The sequence below is a fragment of the Neolamprologus brichardi genome, chromosome 19 (assembly GCF_056152115.1).
Source record: "Neolamprologus brichardi isolate AB-2024 chromosome 19, ASM5615211v1, whole genome shotgun sequence".
Classification (NCBI taxonomy): domain Eukaryota; kingdom Metazoa; phylum Chordata; class Actinopteri; order Cichliformes; family Cichlidae; genus Neolamprologus; species Neolamprologus brichardi.
Window position 1 is genome coordinate 14,601,482 of NC_142122.1, and position 25,142 is coordinate 14,626,623.

Sequence of the window (25,142 nt, forward strand, 5' to 3'; positions counted from 1 at the left end):
ACAAAGGAAGCAATATGTAAGAATTACAATCTATAATATTCTTCCAAATGTCTGAACCGGTGTTGAATAAAATACCTTCCGGGCCCAGTCATCAAATATCTCTTGAGTGTTGAGTTTAGCCCGGAAACTATCTCCATCCTGCTTCAGCTTCAGCCCTTCCACATGGTTCTCCCAGCCTTTTCCCAGAACATCCTCAACCCTCTTCATGTACGCAGTCAGCTGACGGTCTATCTGCTTGGCCCAGATGATGGAGCCAGACACCGGAGGCAGGTCCCGGACATGACTCATCTTACAGGCCTGGCTCTGAGGATACTGCACTTTGAACTTGTCGTGCAGTGATTCGATGTCATCTTTCACACGCTGGATGAGCTGTGTCTGATACTCCCGGATGGCACCACGGATGTGGGGGCGCACGAAGAGAGCATTGAAGCGGGAGAAGATGCGGAACATCTCATTGGCATTCTTGGCAGTACCCAGCTGATCACGCAGGCGGGCCGTGATACGGGTCTCCACACGGTCAATGCGCTCATCATAACGTTTCATGGCGGCTTCCCAGGCCTCCGTGCCCTCCTTGGACACATCCAGGCCATCAACCTCTTTCACATTCTCATATGCCAGGTTGACCTCCTCAATAGCATTGGCATCAGCAGCATCGAAGAGAACTCCAGCCACCTTCATATCTTGAGGCTCAACTGTCTCTCCAGGGGCATGCTGAGGCACTGCAGATACCTTAAAAAACAACAACAGAAGAATAACATTAAATCTCTTAGTCAATATATGATTTAAAACAAAAACAAAACACCATTTAAAGGTTTACCTGAGGCCTTAGCACACGGACGATGACAGCCCTCAGCTGCTCATGCTGCCTTCTGAAACGCCTCATGTGGTCCAGTCGGGACTGAAGTTTCCTATGAGCAGGGCTCAAACGCCACACCATCTTCAGGTTCTCCTCTCTCTTCCTCTTCACAATGTCCCTCAGAAGCACCTGCAGTTTCTCATACTCATCCTCCCAAGTCTGGAACACCTCGAAGCAAGCCACCATCACCTGCACAGACGAGCATAAGGGCATTCAGGAAAATGTATAATACTGTGAGTGGCTAAGGTGTGTGTGTTTGTGTGTAATTGTGGGTGTTATTTTATGCTGGAGACGACAAAAAAAAAAAAAAAAAAAAAAAAAAAAAAAACAAACACACACCAACCTTTTCAAATTCCTCATAGGCTACATGCATGAGCTTCCTGGTACCCAACACCTTGAGCAGCTGGGAGCTCAGGTCCCTGGAGATGGCCTCTACTAGGCGTAGTGCTCTCTGGATGGGATACTTTGTGTTCCTGATCTTTTTCAGGTGAGTAAATATGGCCATTAGAGCCTGGCGGATCTTATCAAGCTCTGAGGCAGAAAGCAGGTCATTAAGAGGGAAGTCTTTCATCAGAGGATTGTAGTCATTGACGGTTTCCACTGCCTGTTTCAAACCTGCAGGAAGAAGTAGAGGAGAAGTGAACATTTACTCGCGCTTCTCTAAATGCAAACATGTGTTGAGCCAGCCAAGTAAAAACAGCAAAGTTATAACTTGTGTCACTTACCGGTGTCTGTATCAAAACTGACAGTAGCATGGAAACGTTTCCCATGTTTCAGGATGTCCAGAGTGAGAAGAACCTCTGGGCTCTCTCTCTTCTCTTGGATCCTGTTAAGGGCTCTCTCCAGATTCAGCCAGAAACTAATTTCCTGCAAGGCTGTGCCCGAGGCCGGGTCACGATCGAGCTTAGTCACCTAGAAGGGCGCGAGCAATGATGATAGCAACCATAAATCAAGTGTTTTTTATTAGAGAGGTTTTGTTTTTTCCAAAGACTGGTTTTGCTTTGTTATATACTTCCATCGTGGACTTTTAAATTGGGACAAATATATAGAAATTCCTCTTACCTTTTGGATCTCCCTGATCCAGCGGTTAACTCCAGATTGCAGCTGGTTCAGGAAAGTAGGATCTTCCACCTTGTCACCAAAGTCAGTGACTTTGGGCTTCTCCCCACGCTCATAGCACTGCTTGGCAATATTTGTGATGATGGGGTGGATGAGCAGGCTGATTTCAGGAATCTCAATATTTTGCTGCAGGTGGAGAAGGCCCATCTCCAGCTCAGCAATCTTCTTCTCAACAGAGGGAGCCATTTTATCCCCATCTCTAGAAAGTTGTAACAGATAACAGTGTTACAATGTTTTTTTTCCTTCCATTACATTTGTAATTCAATGCCAAGTTCAGGATTTAGTTTATTTAAGGAAGGCTTTGCAAAGTAACATTACCTGTCGGCTTTCCCAGACTCACGAATGTAGGACTTGAAGAAAGGCGCGACAGCATTGCTGATGAAAGAGTGAAGCGTCTCGTAGGGAGAATCCTCGCTCAAAGTCAGCACTCGCACCTGGGTTGATATCGGTTTGTCTGCATCAATGACGCCCGTCCTCTTGATCAAAGCCAAGCTACAGGGTAAAGAAAAGGTGAATGTATTCATCTAGAATAGCCAGAATTTAAATAACTGAAGGATCATATGCAGTATTACTTTTTCTAGTGCATTATTTACCTGTTGGACTTGATCCCATAGTGGATGTCAATGCTAACATTATAAGTGATGCACTCTTTCTCCTCCTCACTTTCATCTCCGACCTCCTCTGTGAGGAAACAAATACATATATTAATTTAATAACTAAACAGATGACCCATCATTGAATGTGTGCATCAGGTTCTTCATACTAGGTGTTAAACAAGGTCAAAGTAGCACATTAATACCTTGTCAATGTCAATATGAGGACACCACAGTGCAAATAGTCTTGCTTTATTACATTTCCATTTGCCTCATGTACAATAAGGTAGGGCATGTGACTGCTTTTATTTTTAAATTATTTCAAACTATTTAAAGACATGCATGATTGACTCCTTAAGGCCAGTGAAGTTGCAATGCAGCTAAAAAAGAATTAAACTATTTGGACTCTAGATAGATGTGCACAATGAGAAATGCTGCAGCAGATGATAGTGCAGCTATTCATGTCCACACCCTCCCTTACAAGTGATGAGTGGGCTGCATTGCAGTATCAGTATTATTAATGCAAAACCGCGAATAGGCCGGGGAAGTGACTCTTTGGGCTGGGAATCCAAAACCTCCAGGCTAAGACTGGTCATGTGTGGTATCAAAGGATCAAGATTCAGCACAGATATAGTAGGAAAGCAGCTCAGAAGCTGAGGATTAATTTGCCTAGGGAAACTTAAGATAGTGTTTATTGACACAATCTGGTTCACATGATAAAATGACTTGCAGCTATGACAAAGGAGCCATTCTCTTTGAATTCCTATAAATATGCTTCATGTTTTTATTATGACTGTGTATCTGTCTCGTTATTTGTGCACCAGGCCTCAACGTGATATGCATATATAATAGCATTATATAAATGCAGAAGGAACACAAAAATAACGGAGTTACGTCAACATACAGCTCCATTTTTTTATTGTTGTAATAGATTGTTTTATCGTCCCCACCCAGTGTGGCGCAGTTATCTTAGTAAGTAGATGGACAGCTTTAGCGACATCGGTTAATATCGTTGTAAAAGCAGCAGTTAACGATGAGTTTCCAAACGATTTGGCAGGTGGTTAACAAGAAAAGCTAATTTGCAAAGACGCCGACTTTATTCTAAAGTAACTGGGTGAACAAACAGTGTTGCTATTAAAATCATATTTATGAGCTAGTCGAGTTCTCTGACGTACCTTTCAGAGCGCTTCTCTCGACCAGGATGGTGTGAATCTGGGGATCGGCCAGGAATTTTCTCATCTGCTCCACGGAGCTTTTCTCTTCCAGGGCGGTTTCCAGCGAGGCCGGGGCCTCTCCGCCATCTTCCAAGAGCAGCGGTACCAGCTTCCGAATGTGCTTCTGCAGCACCGAGGTATCAGCCACCGTCTGAACGGCCGACACCTCCATAGTGCCGGAGTTTTCCTCCGTCCCCCCGCCGTCGGACATCCTTCTAAGAGCGTCAACGACGACTAGTTGTTGTGTGAAAGTGAACAAAGAAAAAAGGATGACGGTAACAAGCTGACTGCAGCTTCTACCAGCGGGTCATAGGTTGACTGACTGCCGCTGTCAAAACGTCGCAACCGACGCAATCTGTTTTATATGCGCAAATGATTCTGGTATTTGTCGTTCCTTATATGGGGAGTTCACCGAGCTGTGGTCGTCAAAGACTACAATACCCATAATGCAGTTGAATTAATCAGTTTTTTTCTGTCCTTTTGTTAGTACCATGTGCGACAAATAGGGGGAGCAAGGGAGTTGTCTAGAATGATGCAGCTGAAATAGCTTTTAAAATACAAACTTTGATTTGTGCTATTGTTAATTTAATAATAATGTAATTTTAAGAAATCAAAGGCATTAAGCATGTTGAGGCCCATGTGCTATTGGGGACTACGAGTACCAAAATAAATTTGATAAATAGATAATTAATGAATTAAATGTACCATTAATAAATTATAATTGGAAAAAAAAATAAATAAACAAAATAAATAAATTTATCGAATGTTTTAAAGAAATTAATTGACATTAATTCATTATTTACTCATTTAGTTGATTAACTATTTCCTATTTTAATTACACACTTTAATATTAATTTAATTATGCATTTATTTAATTCCCTTTGGCACTCTGGAAGGCCAAAGCAAATTTGTTCCTTGAGATCATAACACAGACGAACAAAAATATTAAACAGACCTATAAAAGGACCTATTAACTCTTGGGAAAAGAGAACTGAAAAGTGTACCCATAAATGGGACAATACAAAATGTTATAAATGTAAAAAAGTATATATAACCTCATATTAATTTGTTTTTAGAGCTTAGTGCTAGTCCTCCAGAAATGCAGTCCCAGATTGGTTTTAACTAGCACAAATATTTTGACTTTTAAGCACACAGATGATGTGAAAATGAATCAGATTCTCTCAACGCTATCAAACTCAAAAGCGAGAAAAATATATTCCCTGGCACATGAAAGTTGTTGTGGTAATTCCATAAATAAGGTGACAGACAGGAAATCTGAATGCAATGAATCTTTCTTACTCTCATTTCTGCATGTCATGCTGCTCACAGGTGAATAAGACTAACTTAAAGTTCATCAGATCACTTTACAAACACATTCTAACTACTATTGTATTCAGATATACATCTGAATACAATACGAGATTTATCCAGCCTGTTCTGGGCAAATGAGTAGAGCAACAAGGTCCGCCATGTAGGCGTGCCTAAGCAATGCATCATTTTTGCGCAGTCAGCTCTCTCCTAATAAGCAATTAATGACTGGAATATATTTCCCCAAAATTTGAAAACTTGTATAGATTTTGATCTTTAGTCATGATATATATTTAAAAAATGATTTTGAGGTCTTGTGAGCATTAATTTCATTATGACTGCTTAATTTTTTATGTAATTCTGTATATATGTGATTAAAATTGTGTGTGTGTGTGTGTGTGTATGTGTGCCCCTGTTGATAGATTATAACTTTATATACTTTTTTAACTGCAGATACAAGTTGGCTAAACTTTCTTTCCTTTTGTGTGTAGATTTGTATCTAAAGTTCTGTAAAATAATAACTAAAGCTTTAAAATAAATGTTATGGAGTACAAGGTACAGCATGTGCATTCAAAATGGAGCAGAAAAAGAAAGTAGCCTAGCATATTTTTAACTATATGAAAAGTGTGTTTGAGTAAAGTACCCTTTCCATCCCATTGTTAGACAGTAATAGTGGCATGGTGGGAATGGGGCCTCTGGACATGTGCTCTATCGGCACTCCATGGGATCGCATTTAAATCAAGTGTCATGAGTGGGCCCCACCCCGGCAGGACAATGTGAGAAGTATCGCCCCAAAAAGTTTTCAGAAACTGCTGGAAGAACAGGACAAAGAGCCGGAACAAGTCGCTTCTACAGAGACCCCACCCACAAACCCACAGGACAAAAAAAAGATCACATCTCAATCTCCCTTTGCCAGGATATTATTAGAAATCATCTGTCAATGCCCCAGTGGATCAGAGCTGCTTTGTATACATTCAGCATGAATTTTTCAAATAGTACTTATTACTTACATTTTAAAAAAAGTACATATAGCCAAAGGTTGATCAATAAAAGTGTTAATGGATGTTGCATTTCATCAAGAAGGCAGACCCACCAGCACTCGATATTACACATTTGATAATAAAATAAAATGTGATGTACTAAATTGAGCTTTTTGAGTATGATTATATATGCAGAATAAGAAGTAGGACACAATCGTTCTGGTCATGTTTATTTAAATAAATACCAACATAAAGTAAAGCATCAGTTTCAAAGAGTAAACAGTTCAAACTGGAACAAGTTAAGAGAAAATATAATTAGGGGCTTAGCCTATACACCGCATCCCTGAGTAACAGCAACATTTGCAACTTCTATTACACACCCCACAGAGTAAATAGCTTTTCAATGATTTATGGCTTTAATATTGTTACTGAGTTAAAGTGAGAATGCAGCTCAGTTTTTGATGAGAAAAGCATGTTTTTAAGAGGTCTGCTCGCAATGACTATTTGTTGGCTAGACAAGTAAAGGATTAGTTTACAGATGTGCCGGTGGACAACTACATATACCAACATTTAAAAAAAATAAAATAAATTATGCTAGCTCACTAGTTGCATGGAATCAATACAGTAATATCAGCATCAAGTCCTTTGAAAGTTAAAAACAGACTTTGTCTGCACCTCCGGAGATAAATCTTCATACCCAGGATAAAATACGTAATTTGAGCATTTCACATGAGGACTAAACCGCACCTTGATCACCTCATCGAATGAAGGCCAAAAAGACAGAAAAGATAATTGGAAGCGTCGATCGAGTCGATACATCCGCTGAAGTCCATGACAGGATGCTCATTCCTCATCGGGGAACTTGAATTTAGCATAGACGATGAGCATAACCACGGACATCACGACACACAGGGAACCAATCACGAGGTAGGCAATGCCGAGGAATTCATTCCTTCCACCCATCCAGGACACATTGCTGAACACAATCTTCTTCACCCCATTAAAAGCCCGAACAGGATAGTCTGGGGCACAAGTGTTAAGGAGATACACTGAGAATAGATACAAATGAATACCAGTTGTGGAAAACAATAACACTAAAGCAGAAAAGAAGGTTATATCAAAAAGTACATTTTTCATTTTTCATTCCATAAAAATCTGTCTTGCTTGCATTGCAAACAAACAAATATATTTAAATGTTGTATTGAAAGTATTCAAACTTACAGCCCTTTTTTCTAAAGTGGGTGATATGGAGAGCTTTACATAAGTCCTGCCTTGGTACACGACAATCAAAAGCTATTTGCCTAGCTTGTTTACCTATGTCAGAAAATTTGCCTGTTTTTTGGTCACCTTAAAGAACTCCTGAGTCATTGTGCTCAAGCCAGTGCTCTGGTGAACAGAGACACACCCAACCTGTTGAACAGGTTACGAATACACTGCTGTGGCTGTAACACGACACTGGAGCCTCGTAAATCTTTAAATCTGTGGATTTTTTTTTTTTTTTTTAAACATCAGGCTATTTTGTAAGTGTTAAATATCATTGGTTTCATAGCATCATTTATACATGTGTATAAATACATATATTATAAATATGCATCAACCTTTAAATCATTGTATATTGTGTAATGAGTACAAGGATACTGTAGGTGATGTCAACCGTGTAGTTTCCAGCTGGGAGACCGTTTTTATAATCCCCGCTTGCATCGATTCGTCGATACAGCTTTCTGAAATTTGGCAGTGCTGCCCTCCTCATCCACACCAGGAAATCTTGATTCACAAACCCGTTGTTACTAGGGTCTGATGCATCCAACTCATAAGCAGGCTTGGCCCAATTTATGGGTTTCACAGTACCTGCAAGTCAAAGAAGGCCAACATTTACCAAAGTATGTTAAGTTCCTGGAATGTGCACTTTATTACCCTCTATTAAACACAACTTAAGATAAAATTAGACTAAAGGTACTACCATTGAAGGCATTCTTCAGAGGTGTAACGTTTGGATTTCTGTATTTGACGTTGTAGTCTGTCCACCATGCTATTCCTTTTCCATCCAAGGACACGTTATTTGTTTTCCCATTGACGGTCCAAGTCAGCGTGAAAGTGTCTTTAAAAGAAAAAAAAAATTAACACTTCCTTTTATAGAAGATACTTTAATCTCCACAATTACTAGAGATCCCATACAAACCATTGAACATGCTGTTTGCTATTGATCCGCATGGCACAATTGGTTTTTTGCTGCTGTCGTAGTCATAGGGGGAACAGGAACTACTGGGGCTCTTCAAAAGATACAGACATTTTTTTTAATTCATGGTCTGTAAGATTTACATGAATTACAGAACTGTAAAAGTAAATTCAGCACAGCTTTAGAAACTGCACATTTTTACACATCCAAGTCTGTGCATGTCTGTGAAATACTGTGTGTTCTTAACTCACTGTAAAGTAACTCAGGTCTCCATATAGCTGGTTATCGTCTTTGGATGCCCCATATCTTCTGTAGTTTTGGAAGTAGTTTGACAATCCGTAATAAAAGAACACAGGGCCCTGGATTAAGGAAAACAAAACCCACATAAAAAAAGGCAATAACCAAAAAACCCCACTGGATTGAGATGCAGGAGTACAGTTATGCTGGCATAAATTATATAAAATAAGGATCCATCCCAACCTGAAGCAGAGTAGTGAGGGTGAAGTTCAGTGAACACTTGCAGTTTGCTACAACTGACTGGGCGCAGCTAGAACATGGTGATTCGTTGCTATACCCAGTGTAGTCAAACTGTGTGGGAAAGAACATCAAAGTATGAATTCTTACTTCTAAAAAAAACACCTATTTTCATTCTTGTATTCAAGTCTGTAAGCAGACAGCATGGTCAGTAACTGTTTATAAGAATGATCCCATATATAAATTTTAATGTTTAAAGACTGTTTAATAACAGGGGCGGTACTAAAGAAATTTTCTTAGGGTGGAATGAGGGTGGCAGAGAAATCAAATGGGGTGGCAAAATCAAAGCCTTTTTTTTCAAACACATATGCAGGTGATGACATATGGTTAAAATGATTCAAATGCAGTAAATATACATGCTTTTCATGTAAATATTGTCTAACTTAATTATTTTCTGTAGCCCACATAATTAAACATGTTAGTTTCACAGAAAATCCACATAAAACACGTGAATTTTGATTCTATGTACTCTAGAGCCAGTTTAATAAATAAATATATAGCACAATATGTATAAAATTCAGAAAGCTACACAACATGGAGCGGTGTTGTTCGAAATGTGCTCTGGCACAATCATAGGCATGGCTTGCTGCTGAAAACAAGAAAAAAGCTGGTCCTGCTATGGGCTGGACCATTTGTTAATGGTGTAGGGCAGCGGTCCCCAACCCCCGGGCATCGGACCGGTACCGGTCCGTGAGTCGTTTGGTACCGGGCCGCGAGAGTTGAGGCTCAGGTGTGAAATGTATGGTTTTCAGGGTTTTTATGGGTTTTCAGCGTTATTTTGTTATCGTTTTTTAACGTTAACTCAGTTTTCCTGGGTCTTTTCACGTGTGTTATCTTCTTTTTTTCTGTACCGGTACTAGTTTTATTTTGTTGTATTTATCCGCGACACCTTAAAGGCCGGTCCGTGAAAATATTGTTGGGCATAAACCGGTCCGTGGTGCAAAAAAGGTTGGGGACCGCTGGTGTAGGGGGCTAACACTATACAATAAATTCATTTGTAGAATTTATATTCATTGTTAACCATAACTGCACTCAAAGTTAATGGTATCTTATTTTAATAAACAACACTGTCATATGCAAAACTAGGGTGACACTTGGGGTGGCAAGAGATCATTTTAGGGTGGCACATGCCACCATTCTAGATCCGCCCCTGTTTAATAATTATAATTATTTAAAAAAAAAAAAAAATACTGGCTGCATGCAGTTGTCATTTGATTGTTCATCCTAGGCATATGCTTTCAGTGTGGAGGTCATACCTCTAACTCCTGGATGCTCTTGGAAGTGACAAAGAGAGCGACTCCAATGCCGATGAAGGCCAGCCCAATGAGGACAAATCCTGGGATTACAATTCCAGCAGAAAGTATAGGCTGCCATGCCGGAAGCCTTTGCTGGGTGAAGGCGGTGTTGTCTGGCCGGTTGGCTGACTCTGACTCTTGTTTCACCATTTTCTCGCTTCTATTGGATTGAATCATTATAGGTTTACAAGTATGATCCAGTTTATAGCATTGCAAATGTGTCTATCACATCCACGGCAATGTATGAACCCCCTACTAAAAGTATACTAGTTTATTTGTTCACCAAAGATTTATACAGGTGTGTTGACAACTGGCGTCACAAAACACTGTAGCACAGCTCGACATAAAACACAGCGAAAACCTTTGTAATACTGTACACACGAAATCTAAAACCCCGACCCCAGCGGTACACAGATTGTTAAAAGTACACCACTGAGTTTTCGCTCACTTTTAAATGGGTTTGTTCAGATACATAGTTTACCCCAAACAAAATGCTTTATCATTATATTCACGCCTAACACTTGGGTATTATATGTTTAGCCACTTACGTGCAATCAGCTCTAAAACGAAGACACAAAAGCCTCAAAAACAGAACATCGATATGCTTCCCTGAGTCGTGAGCCCGACGGAGCGGAACACCTTTACCTGCTTACTGCTTACCCCGCCTACTCTGCCACACCTGCTCTTTTCTTTTCTTGGGATGACGTCAGTTGTTTGCAGGGTCGGGGTTTTGCGGACAGAAAGTAGGACGGAAACGCGGAACATGCAGGCTTGTTTCGGCCACTAAAAAAATAAATAAAAAGCCGTGATACTGGGTTGAACTGTGTCACCTAGGCCTATTCAAATTTGAAACTCCAAGGGTATCATATTTGAGATTTGTGATTTTATAACCCCCCCCCCCCCAATAAACTCCACAAAAAATGCCGGAAGTAACAAAAATTATGCAAATTAAAACCGAAATGGGCAAACTGATATTAATTTACTTTTATTCAACAAATATATTTTTTTGAATCAGGCTTTACAAGGCAAACTTAATTAAAAAAATTTGATAAACTGACTTGTAATTTTGACTCAGTATAACATATGCTGTAATTTAGTAATAAATTATTATTTTTCTTTAAAACGCTCTTTCCGTGCTGGATTCAGAAGCTGTTCCAGAGCACCATATCTAGTGTTCATATCTAAAGGTAAATAATATTTCATCCATTGCAGTAGTTATGAGCCATTTAACCACGAAAAGCGCCCTCGAGTAATGGCAGTAACAGTAGGAGCTATTCAAAGGCTCGGCATTGTTTTAGATTGGCAGTTATCTCAACCATTAACTACACAGGGCGGCAATTGCGTAACGTTTTCCATTCACCAATCACAGAGAAGTTCGTTGTGCAAGGTCTAATAGTGTGGAGTCTTTGTGTTGACATCTTCTGGGGGATTGAGAGGTATTATTAATATTTCCAGTATTTTATAATTTCCGGTTACCTTAAAACAGTAGCAGTGTAGTGCAGAGTAGTGTGAGAACGTTTGCAAACGATTTCGCGAACAGTGTATCAATACGCATTAATTTCCAAACAAACCGGCGTACGTGTTCTTATGCTACCATTGGTGCTAGCCGGAGCTTATTGTTAGCATTGGCTAACCTAGCATGGTCGCCAATGAGAAATTAGAAAGGAATATATTCAATTCAGTTAAATCTATATTGCTGCAGTACATTGCGTGTTGAGCAGTCGCGTTAAATGGTTACGATATGAAATTCATGTGGTGCATTTAAGGCTCTAGACAGAAGAAAACCTGCTGTTGGCAAATGATTGCTAAGCTAGTTTTGTCGTTAGCTTGCTAGCTGAAACAATTCAGAGAAAGACGGTTCCTGACTAACGGGATTGGGCATATTTAATCAGAAAGTAGGATACAGACGGGCAAACGGCAAGCCATTTCCTGTTTTCTTCAGGAGATATCTCGACTTGATCGACAGACATTGTGAAAGACCTTCGTCCCACGCAGGGTCTCAGTATTTTACGAAGTAATTTAGCTAGTTAAAATCCATTCAAAATTGCACAAAAGGCCGATATCAAACAGTCCTGTTCGTAACCATATTTCTGGTTCTGTCTTTATTTCTTAGTGTTTGAATGGATATTACCAGGTGCACGGAGAAATGGGTAAAACAAGACAAGGTTACTGTACCTTGGTGCCCTCATTTCATAAAGTCATGACATCCATGCACACGCAACATTGTTTAAATCATCCAGTTATAGAGATTTAAAAACGAATTAATGTCTTTATTTTGGGATGATGTATTTTCAAACACCAGGCAGTATTTTGCAGTTCTTGCTTCAAATGGCAGGAGGATGTTCAAATGTTTATGATGAAAAGTAATTGTTAACCAAACCTTCAATTACTGAGAATTACACTTACAAGGGCTTTTGGACTGACAGTGCAAAGGCTTGCAGGCCCTTCTGCATTGTTTCTTATCCCTATGGATTTTGTACTTTTTATATGTTGCTGTAAAGTAAATCTTTAATTTTCATATATTTTGCACCTTAAAGTGCAGTAATGTGTGCACACAGTTATTTACCCAGTGCTCAAAACCACATCATCATGTTCATCCAATATTTTTTTTTAATTATTATTATTATTATTGGTTACACTATTGCGAACATCTAAATTTCAACCATTTCACTTTTTGTTGTTGTAAGCATCATCATTAAGGAGTACATCTCATTCCTGTTCCCTTTTTTGTTTAGGAGAGGCCTCCAACATCCTCCATAATGCTGTCTAGCAAGAAATCAGATGCGGGTTCCTCCTCCTCTTCTTCGTCTTCTGCAGCGGGAGGTGATAGGGCCCCGGGTTCTGACATCCAGACGGGATCTGCAGCCTCAGTGGCTGGAGCTATGGATTCAAAGAAAAAGGACAGGTCTTCCCCTAGTGGGGAACATGGAGGAGCCTCTTTGTCACACCAGTCAGGCCCCGGAGGGGCAGATCAGGACTCTGCTGAAGTCCGTAGGACGAGTCGACGCAAGCGAGCAAAAGTAAATATTTAAGGTTTATAGATGCTCACGAGGGAAGGAAAGGAAATAAGTTTATTGTGGCATCATGAAAATTGATTATATTCTGTGCTTCAGGAGCATTCATTATCTGAGGAGTGTTCATTATCCCAAGATACAGGTATTTTTCTGCGTCTGCACCTCCGTGAAAAGTTAGAAGTGGCAGTTGTTTCCCAGTGTTTACAGTGTGATATTTCTGGCAGTTGTTGGTTATGCCTGAGAAATGTTTCAGCACTTCTAAGAGAAGTGGGAGTAAATGAACGATTTACGCGAACGCCGGTTTTAATGATGCTTTTATTGTGCCTACTGTTGCAGGTGGAGTACCGCGAGATGGACGAAAGCCTGGCTAATCTTTCGGAGGATGAATACTACTCAGAGGAGGAGAGGAATGCCAAAGCAGAGAAAGAAAGGAAGCAGGTCATCCCTCCTCCACCCCCACCAGTGGAGGAAGAGAATGACAGTGAACCAGATGAACCGTCTGGTGTGTGAAACACTTGCATGTTAGAGCAGTAAAAGAAGACATGTTCTTATTGAACATTGTGTATAATCATTTACCTGCTAATTGGTTGCAATTCTTAACTCAGTGGCGTGTTAAACTGATCTTAGACTTCATTTCAACAGAAAAGAAATATGCGTGTTTATTTTTAGGTTTGGAAGGTGCTGCTTTCCAGAGCCGTCTTCCTCATGACCGTATGACATCCCAGGAAGCAGCCTGCTTCCCTGACATCATCAGCGGTCCCCAACAGACTCAGAAGGTCTTTCTGTACATTCGCAACCGCACGGTATGTATTCATATAAATGGATTAATTTGAGTTTCTAGATAAAGGGCAGTACTGTAATTCATGTTATTCTCATCCAGCTCCAACTGTGGCTAGACAACCCTAAAATACAGCTGACCTTTGAGGCCACAGCGCAGCAGCTTGAAGCTCCATATAACAGTGAGGAATTAAATAAAAAATTTTTTCCCCATTATTTTTATTTTTGTCCTCATACAGAAAGAGAAATTTGATGTCCATTTGTTCTCTTTGTAGGTGATGCTGTGTTGGTCCACAGGATACACAGTTACTTGGAAAGGCATGGTCTCATTAACTTTGGTATTTACAAGAGGGTCAAGCCTTTACCCAGTAAGTTCATCCAGTTATTCTACTGCTGAAATAGCACTAGCAATTAACCTAATTTTGGTACATTTTATGTTTTCTACATGACTTTGAGTTGAAAAACAAAATACTGCCTTGTCCTGCAGCAAAGAAGACTGGAAAGGTTATAGTCATTGGTGGAGGTGTGTCTGGCCTGGCCGCAGCCCGGCAGCTGCAGAGCTTTGGGATGGATGTTACTGTGCTGGAAGCCAGGGTACATTACTAACAGTATTTCTGTTAATCAGATGTTGGTATAAGTCATTTGAGATTGTAAAATGCTCACTATAATAAGCCTCTAAATTCTATTCATGTATACTTTTAAATTGCTTTTTGAAATGTTAATCTTTCCATGCAGGACCGTGTTGGAGGCAGAGTGGCCACATTCAGGAAGGGCAACTATGTTGCAGATCTTGGAGCCATGGTAGTGACGGGGCTGGGTAAGAATCAGATTGTTTTTGTTGAGATGCTGAAGTTAATCATTTTTACCATTTAGTAAGTTTTTTGTGCTATAGAGGTGCATATATTTTAGTATACAATTCCTAATACTCCAAAACTCAGAAGCGTCATGTGTTCAAGATGCAAATAATTTTTAGTGTCACATGATCTGAGATCACAGTGTTAAGAGAGCTAATTTTTAATTATAGTTTTATATTGGTTTAGTTTTACTTTGATTAACCTGTAGAGGGTGATAACAGCCTGTGTAATGTCATTGTATTTTGGGTCTGTGTGTGCACTTGTTCAGGAGGAAATCCTATGGCAGTTGTCAGTAAGCAGGTTAACATGGAGCTAGCCAAGATCAAACAGAAGTGTCCACTATATGAAGCCAATGGACAGGCTGTAAGTACAATGAATGATCTTAATAATACTGAGGTGCCTCTTGTCTATTATCCTGTTGCAGCAAAACTCAATGGGGCTCCTAAGATATTTGTAAATATATATTTGATTTAATTTTAATAACAAACTTTTTGTGTGTGTTTGTTGTTTTTTTTTTTTTTTGTAAAAATCCAAATTTTGTTACAAAACGATGATGTGGCAATAGGCTAACAGCAATAGAGGCATGCATGCTGATGTGTGAAAAATGTCTGCTTGCTTCAACCATGCTGCTGTTCATACTGACACACACATTAAACATTCCCAGTGATGGTAACAGAACTATGTGAACCATTTGATTTAATAACGCATATAACCTCCATGCACAACTTATGTTTGCCCTAGCTCCAGACCAGACCCACACAATGTTCAGTAGACATGTTAAAGTCTGTGTTTTCTGCTTCACCTCATCTGTCTTGTGAAGATGTTTCCAATGAATGCCTTTCTTGGGGTCATTTCACATGATTTCTGTTGGGTTACCTAACTCTTAAGAGATGATTTTGTAATCGTTTGCAGCTTTAATCATTTAGTAATTGATGTGGAAATGTGGTTAAAGTTGGCAAATGTATCTCGTGAAAACAAACACGTGGGAAGCCATCATTTTTATCAGTTACTAACATAAGGGTTCAAATCACAAAGTAGCTTCACCGTACATCACAGGGTCAATTTATTATGTTTTTTTCTCACCTGGCTGTTCCCCATCATCCCCCACAGTTTGATAACCACTGCTCAAAACCCACCTCCATGCTGGTTTATTTATTTGATTTCTGTTCCTGATTGTGGGTCTGGTGGTTCACATGGTTTCTCTGTCACTCTGAATGTTTGAATGAGTCTTTTTATTATGTCCAACAACAAGTCAGTGGTTTCTGAGTTTGTTGAAATTGATTGTGTGTTTGCACTTGTAACTTAAACGAGGGTATGGCCATGCTTTTAGACACATTCATGCATAAATGTCGGAAGCGCCACAGAGTCTGCTTTTAACATGTACAGATGTGTAAACCACAACATTCTGTTAGGATTTTCTTTTCTTTTCTTTTTTTGATGCTTGCAGAAAAGATGAACTCTTGGCATTAAAGTGCTGTGTTTGCGTTCCTAGCTGGTACTTGTCCTTTTTATGGCTTTCAAAGATTCACCGAAACATGGTGGTAGAGTTCTTAACTACATACTGTTGCGTCTGATCAACAACAGCTCTAGTTCCTCTAGGAACTGAACAGCCTAGAAACGGATATAGCCTAATGTCATTAAATTGTTTTTTTCCCCCTTTAGTTTGTGTTCTGCCCATTAAACTGCAGCAACATTAGTAGGATGTTTAGGATCCTTTTCAAGGCTCTATTTTGAAATCTTTTGAAGCAGCCACATTAGGTGTAACTAATTCACCCCCCTGCAGGAAAAGGCAAATTAAGTGTACATGATTTACTTTTGTGCAAAACTGTTTGACTTTGAAAATGTTTACTTAATATGTTGTCTCTCTCTTCCCCTCTCCCCTTTTGTCTTTTCAACCCCTGCCATGTTCATCTTTTTGGTGAACTACTAAAGGGTGAACGGTGCACAAGTGTATGTATCTGTTTATTTGCATACTATTTCTCTTACTTCCTTTTTAACCAGTTTTAGAACTAAATATTGCTGCTCATCCATTTGAACTTCATATCATGTAACCTTTTTAAATCCCTGTAGTAGTTAAAGAGAACAGCAAATAAGCAAAGTGTCATTAACGTTTGTGTTTGAATAAAAAATGACAAAACACTATATTTAGCTTTTTTTTAAAGTAGTGAGTTGATAAGAAATCAGTTTAAATGTTTCTGGTTTCAATTTGTGAAAAAGTAACTTTGGTTAAAGCAAAAAACGCATTACAAACACAATATTTTAGCTCATTTTAATAGCAATGCTATGCAGAAAATCTAGTTATATCATTGGCTATATTTCTACTAAATTGCAGTAGACGAGGCTGGCTGTGAAAAATATTCAATGATAAATAAAAATAAAGAAAGCTCCATTCTTTGATAAATGTACAGCATCCTCATGTGTTTCACCCCAATCATAATGCGTAATGTGTTCTACTAATGCTTAGCCATAGAGCTAACTCTTTTCTTGCATTGTCTGTGTTCTGTGATTTTGAAACACGTCATAAATCTCTTTCTGCATGTTTATCAAGGCATCAAATACTGTAATATTTCTAAGTATTTTTTAAGGAGACATGAATAACTTTTATTAGTGAATCAAAGTTTTTTTTTTTTGTCAGTATTGATTCCATTATCCCTAAACATCAAAAGAGTTAAGTGTAGTTTTGTTTATTTGACTAGTGCCATGTCTCATGTGCCTGTAGTTTTATTATGCTGTCTTTTAAATGCCACCAATGAGAAATTTTCCTCATGCGATTGCTTGGGTGTCCAGGTACCAAAAGAAAAAGATGAGATGGTGGAGCAAGAGTTCAACCGACTGCTGGAGGCCACCTCTTACCTCAGCCACCAGCTGGACTTTAACTTTCTCAATAACAAACCAGTGTCTCTGGGTCAGGCTTTGGAGGTGGTCATACAGTGAGTAAAAGAATCTGGTATCAGTATCAAAGATGCTTATTGGTACTTGAATACACCTCTAATGTGTCTGTATGTGTGTAGGCTGCAGGAGAAGCATGTAAAAGATGAGCAGATAGAACACTGGAAGAAGATTGTGAAGACTCAGGAAGAGCTCAGGGATCTTCTTAATAAGGTGAGCATAAATTACTTTATGAATTTTCTTAGCTGCCACTTTCTTCCCCTCGCTCTGCTTACCTACCTCAACTCTTTTCTCCACCTTTCAGATGGTATCCACTAAGGAACGTGTTAAGGAGCTCCATCAGCAGTATAAAGAAGCAAGTGAAGTAAAACCCCCCAGAGATATCACAGCTGAATTCCTGGTGAAGAGCAAGCACAGAGACCTCACCGCACTCTGCAAAGTAAGTTTGATGTATTTTTTGAGAAATGGAAAATAGACACTGGACAGATCGCCAGTCTAACACTAATTCAGATCAAAAGCAAATGTATTTCACATGGGATAAGGGGAAGAGGATGGACAGTTGGATATGATCCAAAAATCACTAATCAGTGTCATAGAAGAGCATTATAGCTACAACTCCTTACACTATCCTACACTTTTGTTAGTGTCACATAGTGTCTGTGTTTTGTTTTTATTTGCTGTAGGTTGAGCTACTATGAGGCAGTATTAGACATTCTAGGTTTATTATAAGGTTCATTCATTGGTCGGGAAGTTGACCCACCACAGTGTGTAGGAAAGAACTTTCAATATTTAACAAGTGATTTTAAGAGTATTATAGTGCTAAAGAAGTACTATCATCTGAAGGGGATATTTTATGGACCACTAGTTCAGGGTGGATGCCTCGCAGAATTTTAATGCTGTGCTGTCTAAGTAAACCAGACAGGCTGTGTTTAAGTGGTTTAATGCCTCAGTTGGACGTAATATTAGAGTGAGTGCCGCTGTTTTATTTTTGGTGAGGATAAATCACCTCCACTACTGCTGTGTGTGTATTTAAGGGGGAAGATTTAGTTTAAACACAGCTGGTATCTGAACTGGATTTGTCTGCGACCCATCCGCTGTCTGAGAGACCACTTCAAGGGTTTGAATCACTGTCTTACAGTCTTTCTGTCTGCACATGTGTATACATACACTTTTAGCAAGACAGACTTGGCTTTTAAGAGTGTGTGTGTGTGTGTGTGTGTGTTTATGCACATTATATTATTTTATGACTGCACTGTAGAACAAGATTTTAAAGCCAGTGAAATTCTTTTTGTTGAGAGATTCTGTGGTAGTCTTGCCACTTTTTGTGTTTCCTCAGGTCAGCTAGTTTATAGGCGAGGGATCCTTAAGACTTAATGTAGCTTTGCCTGGAGCTTCGACTGCTACGTGGTAATACCAGACTTTGCACTGTCCTAGTTTTTACTCTTGTGGTGAACTGAACAGGTTAAGTCAGCTCTTTCTGTCAAAGCTGCGTGTCCTTTCTGCATGACCTGAAACCCTCAGGGTGTGTACCGTGTACACACATGTACATGCATGTGAAACTCAATCTCCAAAAGTCTGTTGTTTGACATAAGTACTGGTGTATTGCTAATTTTGGGTCCTGAAGTGCATACTAAATGCAAGCTGAAGTAAAAAATTATTAAGATAGTGAACGAGGCCAGACTATAAAAACACTTTTAAAAATCATGTATTTGTGATAATATTCCCAGTATCTGGAAGCATAAGAAGTTTCCTACACTGTGATTGTGATCCCTTGTGACACTGCTAAACGTCTAGGCTGTATGTACACTGAATGAAATCTACATTACATGACTGTGCTGTTTGTTTGTAGGAGTATGATGAGTTGGTGGAGATGCAAGTCAAACTTGAAGAGAAACTCCAAGAGCTGGAAGCAAATCCACCCAGGTAAGACCCCACCCTCCATCCCAAAGAACCCCAACAGGATTTGGGTTTTTTGGGGGGTTATAAAAACAATTCTAAAGAAATCTTATTTTTTCATTGAGATGTTGTTTTTACATTTGAGTTCTGAGCTAGAACAAATACCCAGAGTTGGCTGTACTTTGTACCACTTTGGTGTTTAGTGGCAAAGTAAATCCTGTTTCCAGGTTTACAGTGGTGATTTATTATTAAGGAATTGTTTTTTGGTCCTTTAATGAAAGTCACAGTTGGGTTTGCAACACTAACCTGCGATGTCATTACTGATGTAAATCTTCAGGGGCTTTCACAGGTAAAAATACTGGACTGATTATGTTGAAGCATCATTTGCTAAATATAGATTGAGTGAAATTTGTTGGTTAAATAAACAACACTGACTGTTTTTAAAGAAAAAAATTTAAAATACAAACCCAGTCACGAAAAAAAAGTATGAGATGCTTTCCAAGACATAAATAAAAAGTGGTTACACTGATTTGCATTTTATGAAGCAGTATTTATAAGAGAAAGGGCAACAAAAGGTGGGAAAAGTAAGTGTTACTAAAAAGAAAACGAATTGGGTTACCTGGCGACAGGTCAGTAACATGACTGGGTATAAAAAGAGCTTTTTAAAGAGGCAGAGTTAGAAAAGTAAAAATGAGCACCTCAAGGTTCAGCAGTTTCCAAAACTTCTTTGCACGCATGGGACAAGCCCAAAAATCAATGGACACGGTGGTAGAAAGGGCTCTATCTGTTATCAGTTTATCAGATAACGGGTTTGTGTTTTTAGTTATATTTTTGTGTGTTTAGTTGTATTTTAAACAGCATCCCAACTCTTTCAGAATTTCATTTGAAAGAGCAGCCTGAGTTGAGTTAGCGTGAGCTGTCAGTGTACCTCACTTCTCGTTGCCTCCCCCTTCTTTCCCACAGTGATGTTTACCTGTCATCCAGGGATCGGCAGATCCTAGACTGGCACTTTGCCAACTTGGAGTTTGCCAACGCTACACCCCTCTCCACCCTTTCTCTCAAGCACTGGGATCAGGTATGTACACGAACACATTTTGAAAAGACTTAACTGTGCAATGCAAGACTGCGGTTGGTTTTAATGAAGACAGTCGAGGTTCTTGGCTTTTTCATATGCTCAATAAGCTATTGTTGCTTTGAAATACTTTTGGGTATTGTGCTGAGATAAAATGTTAAATTAATGTTTCCACAGGATGATGATTTTGAGTTCACTGGCAGCCACTTAACAGTAAGAAATGGTTACTCGTGTGTTCCTGTGGCCTTGGCTGAGGGCCTGGACATCAAACTAAACACAGCGGTGCGGCAGGTCCGATATACAGCATCTGGTATGTGTCTTATGTCATTTGGCAAAAGTGGAACTGAAGTCATTCAGTATTGCAGTTCATATAAATGCAGAATGTTTAAGGAGCACTCTTGTTGATTCTGCAGGCTGTGAGGTTATAGCTGTGAACACTCGCTCCACGACTCAGACATTCATCTACAAGTGTGACGCTGTGCTGTGCACGCTACCCCTCGGGGTGCTGAAGCAGCAGCCCCCTGCAGTCCAATTTGTTCCCCCACTGCCAGAGTGGAAGACATCAGCTATACAGAGGATGGGTTTCGGCAACCTCAACAAGGTTGGATTTAAATATATGGATAAGCATTTTTTTTAAGTGAAAAGGATACACTCTGCATTGTTTAGGTTCTACTCATAAAAACAGAGTCGCATTTTTATACTGGTTTTAAACTCATTCACAGCGGGGTAACACATGGAAGTGATGTGCCCAACTTTTGCCTGACTCCTAACACATGTTGTCATGTTCAGCTTCAGCGCTCAAGCTATTTTAAATCATGTAGCGTGTTTTCAGCAGGACTGAGGAGCTTGTTTCTCAGGAAGATGACCCTCTGTTTTTGCTGCAGCATAATTATGCTGAGAACCTGACCTTCAGCTGCTGGAGGGATATTGCATTTAAAGCAAAATCATTATTCAGGATTTATTGATTGTAGTCCTGAGGGGTTTGCTATTCTGCGCTCAAATTGCTAAGCTTGCACTTCTGCTGTATTGAGCTGATTTCTTTAGTGTATTTTTTATTTATTTTTTTATTTCATAAATCAGTGTAGGATTCCAATTTTCTCTATATATGTCTATGCTATTGTTGTTCTATTCCTCATGTTAGTTTGGAAGATGATGAGTGGTGACTAGAGGAGAGCCATGTATGTGTAGGTGGAACAAAGCTGGATGGCGTGCACACCAAAGATGCTTTTTGCCCCGTGTTAGTAATCCGATCAGTGCTCATTCTGCGTCACTCCTGACCCCCACCAGCTCCTCTACTCTGTTGTCGTGCATCATCCGCAGCAGAGTACTTTATTTTCTAATTCTGCTGCATCACAGAGGAGAGTACTGCATTATTATGCAATCTGAGCTGCTACTAGCGTGGTTACTCCAGCAGGAGGAGCTCTATCATTCACATGGCCCTACCTATTTTGAGCTGTCAATGTTCTGAGCATTAGATGTACTTCACAAATTATTGAGTTTTGTCTTAAATAAGCTGCCTGATTGTTAGGTGACTGTTCTTAATTTATCACCCTCCCTGTTTCTGAAGGTGGTGCTGTGTTTTGACCGCGTGTTCTGGGATCCAAGCGTTAACCTGTTCGGTCACGTCGGCTCCACCACTGCAAGTCGGGGCGAACTATTCCTTTTCTGGAACCTCTACAAAGGTGGTGTACACATCACATATTTCTAGCCGTTGATGCTATTACTGCTTCAGTACTTTCTTAAGGGCTTTTACTTTTACTTAAGAGCTGACATATGAGTAATTTGTTTCTTTAAAAACAAACCAAAAAACCCCAACCATATTTTGGTCTAAATAACAAATTGTGACTCTTTCTTTTAGCCCCGATCCTGCTCGCTCTGATGGCTGGCGAGGCTGCTGGCATTATGGAGAACATCAGTGATGACGTTATAGTTGGACGTTGCCTGGCCATCCTTAAAGGAATATTTGGAAGTAGCGCTGTGCCACAGGTAGAGCCTTTTGTGTGTCGTCTTGTGTTCTGTCCCCTAGTTTTGATCAGACACATCTTAATATTATGTTTGAAGCCTCCAGTGAAGTAGTGGTTGGGGCTATTTTCAAGCTCAAACATTGGGGTTTTCTCAGTTTTCCAATACTTTAAGTGGAATGTCAAATTCATTCCTGAATTGACCCCCATAACCAGCAAAACTTAACAGAGCGAGCATATGTGAAAGCGCCCGCAATGGGGGGGAGTCGCATCCAAACCACCCTTCATTATAAATCATTTGCTTATGGTTTCAAATGGGATAAAATCACATGCATGCATGCCAGCGTTGGAGCTGTGCACCATCCAGCTGTTTACAGGTCCCTCTAATATCATCATGGAAAATTCTTACAAAGCGTGTGTTGTTTTTGTTGTGTGTTGTCATGGCAGCCGAAGGAAACTGTGGTCACCCGCTGGCGTGCCGACCCCTGGGCGAGAGGATCCTACTCGTATGTAGCAGCAGGTTCTTCAGGCAATGACTATGACCTGATGGCGCAGCCCATCACGCCTGGCCCAGCAATACCAGGAGCCTCCCAGGTAAGTGCTCAGCAGACGGCTGCTTATTATTCAGGAGTGTGTGTGTGTGTGTGTGTGTGTGTGTGTGTGTGTGTGTGTGTGTGTGTGTGTGTGTGTGTGTGTGTGTGTGTGTGTGTGTGTGTGAGTGAGAGCGAGAAAGTAATGAGGAAAAGTTGCCCACAATATTCAACCAAACCAAAGCGGAGCGGTTCATTCCCAGCACAGATGTTTTTGGGCTGTTTTGATGTTGGCGTGCTGATTTGATGTGAACAAGTTGCATGTATGTGTTGACTGATGAGCCACAACAATTTACTACCACCCCCACCCTCCCAGTCCCGTCTACTTTTAACCGACTCTAACGGTGGAACATTTTAAAGCTTATCTCAAAGCGTTTTTTTTCTTTTGCAGCCTGTCCCTCGTCTCTTCTTCGCTGGTGAGCACACCATCAGAAACTATCCTGCTACAGTTCACGGGGCACTCCTCAGTGGTCTTCGAGAGGCCGGCCGCATCGCAGATCAGTTCCTCGGTGCCATGTACACACTTCCCAGACAAGCCACTCCCACTGGCACCAGCAACCCTCAGCAAACTCCGCCCACCGCCACCGTTTGAAAAACTTCTCTTGAGCTCCTCCCTACTCAGGACTGGATCTACTAAGACAATTGGTGATTAAAACGTAAAAACAAAACAAGGTTTAACCCATAAACTGGTGACATTTCTGGATTGGTCTTTTTACACACAAACTCTGGACAGCATCTAGTCACACACAGCAGGGACGGATGCATTCTCACTACAGGAAATGTTGTTTTTGGTGAGGGGTGGTGTCTGGGTAGAGCATCCAGCAGGCAGGACAGGTGACACCCACCTGCTGTGAATTCTCCCTTCACACTCTAGATAAATCTCTTGGTCAAAGCTCTGTAAGGTCTAAAGTCCCATTTAGACATGGATTGATAAATAACGATGGCATTCAAACTTAGGGCAAACCTTAATGTTCCTCACAGCTTCATTCAGGCAAAACCTACCAGGGTGATAGTGATTTGTGTCTGTGCCTGTCCACACAGACAGAAATGTCTTTTCTGTATTTGGAAATTGTGAAATTCCTTCAATTGCATTAGAAACAGCGTTAGGTACATGGTCATTATGTACATGCTATTTCTTTGTGGGATAGTCTCCACTGAGCTGATAAAATCACAAAGATGCAGGAGACACTTTCCCAGTAAGGATCTATCATAATAATCTTTCAGACTTAGTGAGATAGATGTCTATGACAGAGTTTTACAGAAAAGTGACCAGACATGTGCAGATGCCATCAGATTGATAGAAAGTAGTGGATAAAATAAAAGGGGGCTCATGAAAAACAATTAAATCCCCCAATAATTTTTGCTATTAGAATAAAATAATGAGACTTCTAGAGTTTTCTGGACATGCGTTTAATTAAGATTTTTTTGCCTTAGAGCATTTCTTCAGACATAGTTTGGCTCTTAAGAGGTCCCAGAAAAATGTGAAAATATGCAGATAGTACAACTACAAACTACTACCAGAATAGGACATGACCTACTACATAGACTGGGTTGCTAGGGAACCGTGAGGGAATTTTTTGTTGTTGTTGTTGTTTTAGATTTGCCGGCATGGAATTACTTTCGGTACTTGGAGTGATTCGATGTGGAACTATCAGAGCCGAATGTCTTATTTATGTGTTCTTTTGTTCCTCCAGAAGACTTTTGTTTTTGTCTTGTCGTCTTAAAGCTTAACATGTTACTATATACTGTAACTGTGTGCCTGTTAAATTTCATTTGTTTAGGCTGGAAAGTGTATTGAAAAAGACTTGTATTACAAGTTAAAGAGAGCTATTCAAAGAATTAACTTTTTTGTTTATTGTGATCAACACTTTTTTTGTATTGTCAGTTTCTTTTATTAAAAGAAGAAAAGACGTATATTAAAGTCTTTTTTTTTTTTTGGAAAATCTGAAATTTAAATGTGTAAATTGTCAGATTTCAGGATTCATCCCCCCTTTTCTTGAGCTGCAACTACCTG

At 39.9% G+C, this 25,142-nt stretch overlaps 3 protein-coding genes across 9 annotated transcripts in view; 1 reads left to right on the plus strand and 2 right to left on the minus strand.

The window, feature by feature from the left end:
- dync1h1 (dynein, cytoplasmic 1, heavy chain 1) overlaps positions 1 to 4,128 on the minus strand; it is a 26,354-nt gene extending 22,226 nt beyond the window's left edge. For both annotated transcript variants that reach the window (XM_035910978.2, XM_006798475.3), the window contains exons 1-8: positions 3,744 to 4,128; positions 2,569 to 2,656; positions 2,294 to 2,467; positions 1,919 to 2,174; positions 1,582 to 1,768; positions 1,200 to 1,471; positions 818 to 1,045; positions 76 to 729 (exon numbers count right to left, since the gene is read on the minus strand). In XM_035910978.2, the coding sequence (XP_035766871.1) occupies positions 76 to 729; positions 818 to 1,045; positions 1,200 to 1,471; positions 1,582 to 1,768; positions 1,919 to 2,174; positions 2,294 to 2,467; positions 2,569 to 2,656; positions 3,744 to 3,993 (2,109 nt within the window). In that variant the 5' untranslated portion in view covers positions 3,994 to 4,128. The remainder of the gene's footprint in view (positions 1 to 75; positions 730 to 817; positions 1,046 to 1,199; positions 1,472 to 1,581; positions 1,769 to 1,918; positions 2,175 to 2,293; positions 2,468 to 2,568; positions 2,657 to 3,743) is intronic.
- A 2,159-nt stretch (positions 4,129 to 6,287) lies between these two features.
- Positions 6,288 to 10,733, minus strand: tmem30b (transmembrane protein 30B). Its single transcript, XM_035911019.2, has 8 exons — positions 10,624 to 10,733; positions 10,037 to 10,235; positions 8,727 to 8,834; positions 8,498 to 8,605; positions 8,250 to 8,340; positions 8,031 to 8,168; positions 7,709 to 7,918; positions 6,288 to 7,092 (listed from the first exon to the last, which is right to left on the minus strand). The coding sequence occupies exons 2-8, from the start codon at positions 10,223 to 10,225 to the stop codon at positions 6,914 to 6,916; spliced, it is 1,023 nt and encodes a 340-aa protein (XP_035766912.1). The 5' UTR covers positions 10,226 to 10,235; positions 10,624 to 10,733; the 3' UTR covers positions 6,288 to 6,913.
- A 701-nt stretch (positions 10,734 to 11,434) lies between these two features.
- kdm1a (lysine (K)-specific demethylase 1a) lies at positions 11,435 to 25,049 on the plus strand. 6 transcript variants are annotated; one of them, XM_035911009.2, is made up of 23 exons: positions 11,458 to 11,511; positions 12,018 to 12,089; positions 12,189 to 12,240; positions 12,811 to 13,095; positions 13,423 to 13,591; positions 13,759 to 13,892; positions 13,970 to 14,048; positions 14,142 to 14,234; positions 14,354 to 14,460; positions 14,602 to 14,683; positions 14,989 to 15,083; positions 16,653 to 16,670; positions 17,508 to 17,650; positions 17,732 to 17,822; positions 17,914 to 18,048; positions 19,459 to 19,532; positions 20,469 to 20,580; positions 20,755 to 20,887; positions 20,991 to 21,178; positions 22,145 to 22,259; positions 22,436 to 22,563; positions 22,986 to 23,132; positions 23,520 to 25,049. In XM_035911009.2, exons 3-23 carry the CDS (start codon positions 12,196 to 12,198, stop codon positions 23,718 to 23,720), a joined length of 2,574 nt encoding a protein of 857 aa, XP_035766902.1. In that variant the 5' UTR covers positions 11,458 to 11,511; positions 12,018 to 12,089; positions 12,189 to 12,195; the 3' UTR covers positions 23,721 to 25,049. The 6 variants fall into 6 exon arrangements, with proteins under 6 accessions (XP_006798547.1, XP_087689057.1, XP_006798548.1 ...); XM_006798484.3 differs by lacking the exon at positions 12,018 to 12,089 and having other exon boundaries at positions 11,435 to 11,511; positions 12,189 to 12,225; XM_087832931.1 differs by lacking the exon at positions 12,018 to 12,089 and having other exon boundaries at positions 11,435 to 11,511; positions 12,189 to 12,225; positions 13,426 to 13,591.
- Positions 25,050 to 25,142: the final 93 nt, after the last annotated feature.

What these genes read in the sequence shown, in the direction of transcription:
- tmem30b (XM_035911019.2), bottom strand. Translation starts at nt 10,225, where the DNA reads ATGGTGAAACAAGAGTCAGAGTCAGCCAACCGGCCAGACAACACCGCC. An exon ending in AGAGCATCCAGGAGTTAGAG is followed by an intron (nt 8,835 to 10,036) that starts GTATGACCTCCA and finishes TTTCCCACACAG; the next exon opens with TTTGACTACACTGGGTATAG. An exon ending in GAGACCTGAGTTACTTTACA is followed by an intron (nt 8,341 to 8,497) that starts GTGAGTTAAGAA and finishes TATCTTTTGAAG; the next exon opens with AGCCCCAGTAGTTCCTGTTC.
- kdm1a (XM_006798482.3), top strand. Translation starts at nt 12,196, where the DNA reads ATGGATATTACCAGGTGCACGGAGAAATGGGTAAAACAAGACAAG. An exon ending in GGTCCGATATACAGCATCTG is followed by an intron (nt 20,888 to 20,990) that starts GTATGTGTCTTA and finishes TTGATTCTGCAG; the next exon opens with GCTGTGAGGTTATAGCTGTG. An exon ending in GAAGTAGCGCTGTGCCACAG is followed by an intron (nt 22,564 to 22,985) that starts GTAGAGCCTTTT and finishes TTGTCATGGCAG; the next exon opens with CCGAAGGAAACTGTGGTCAC.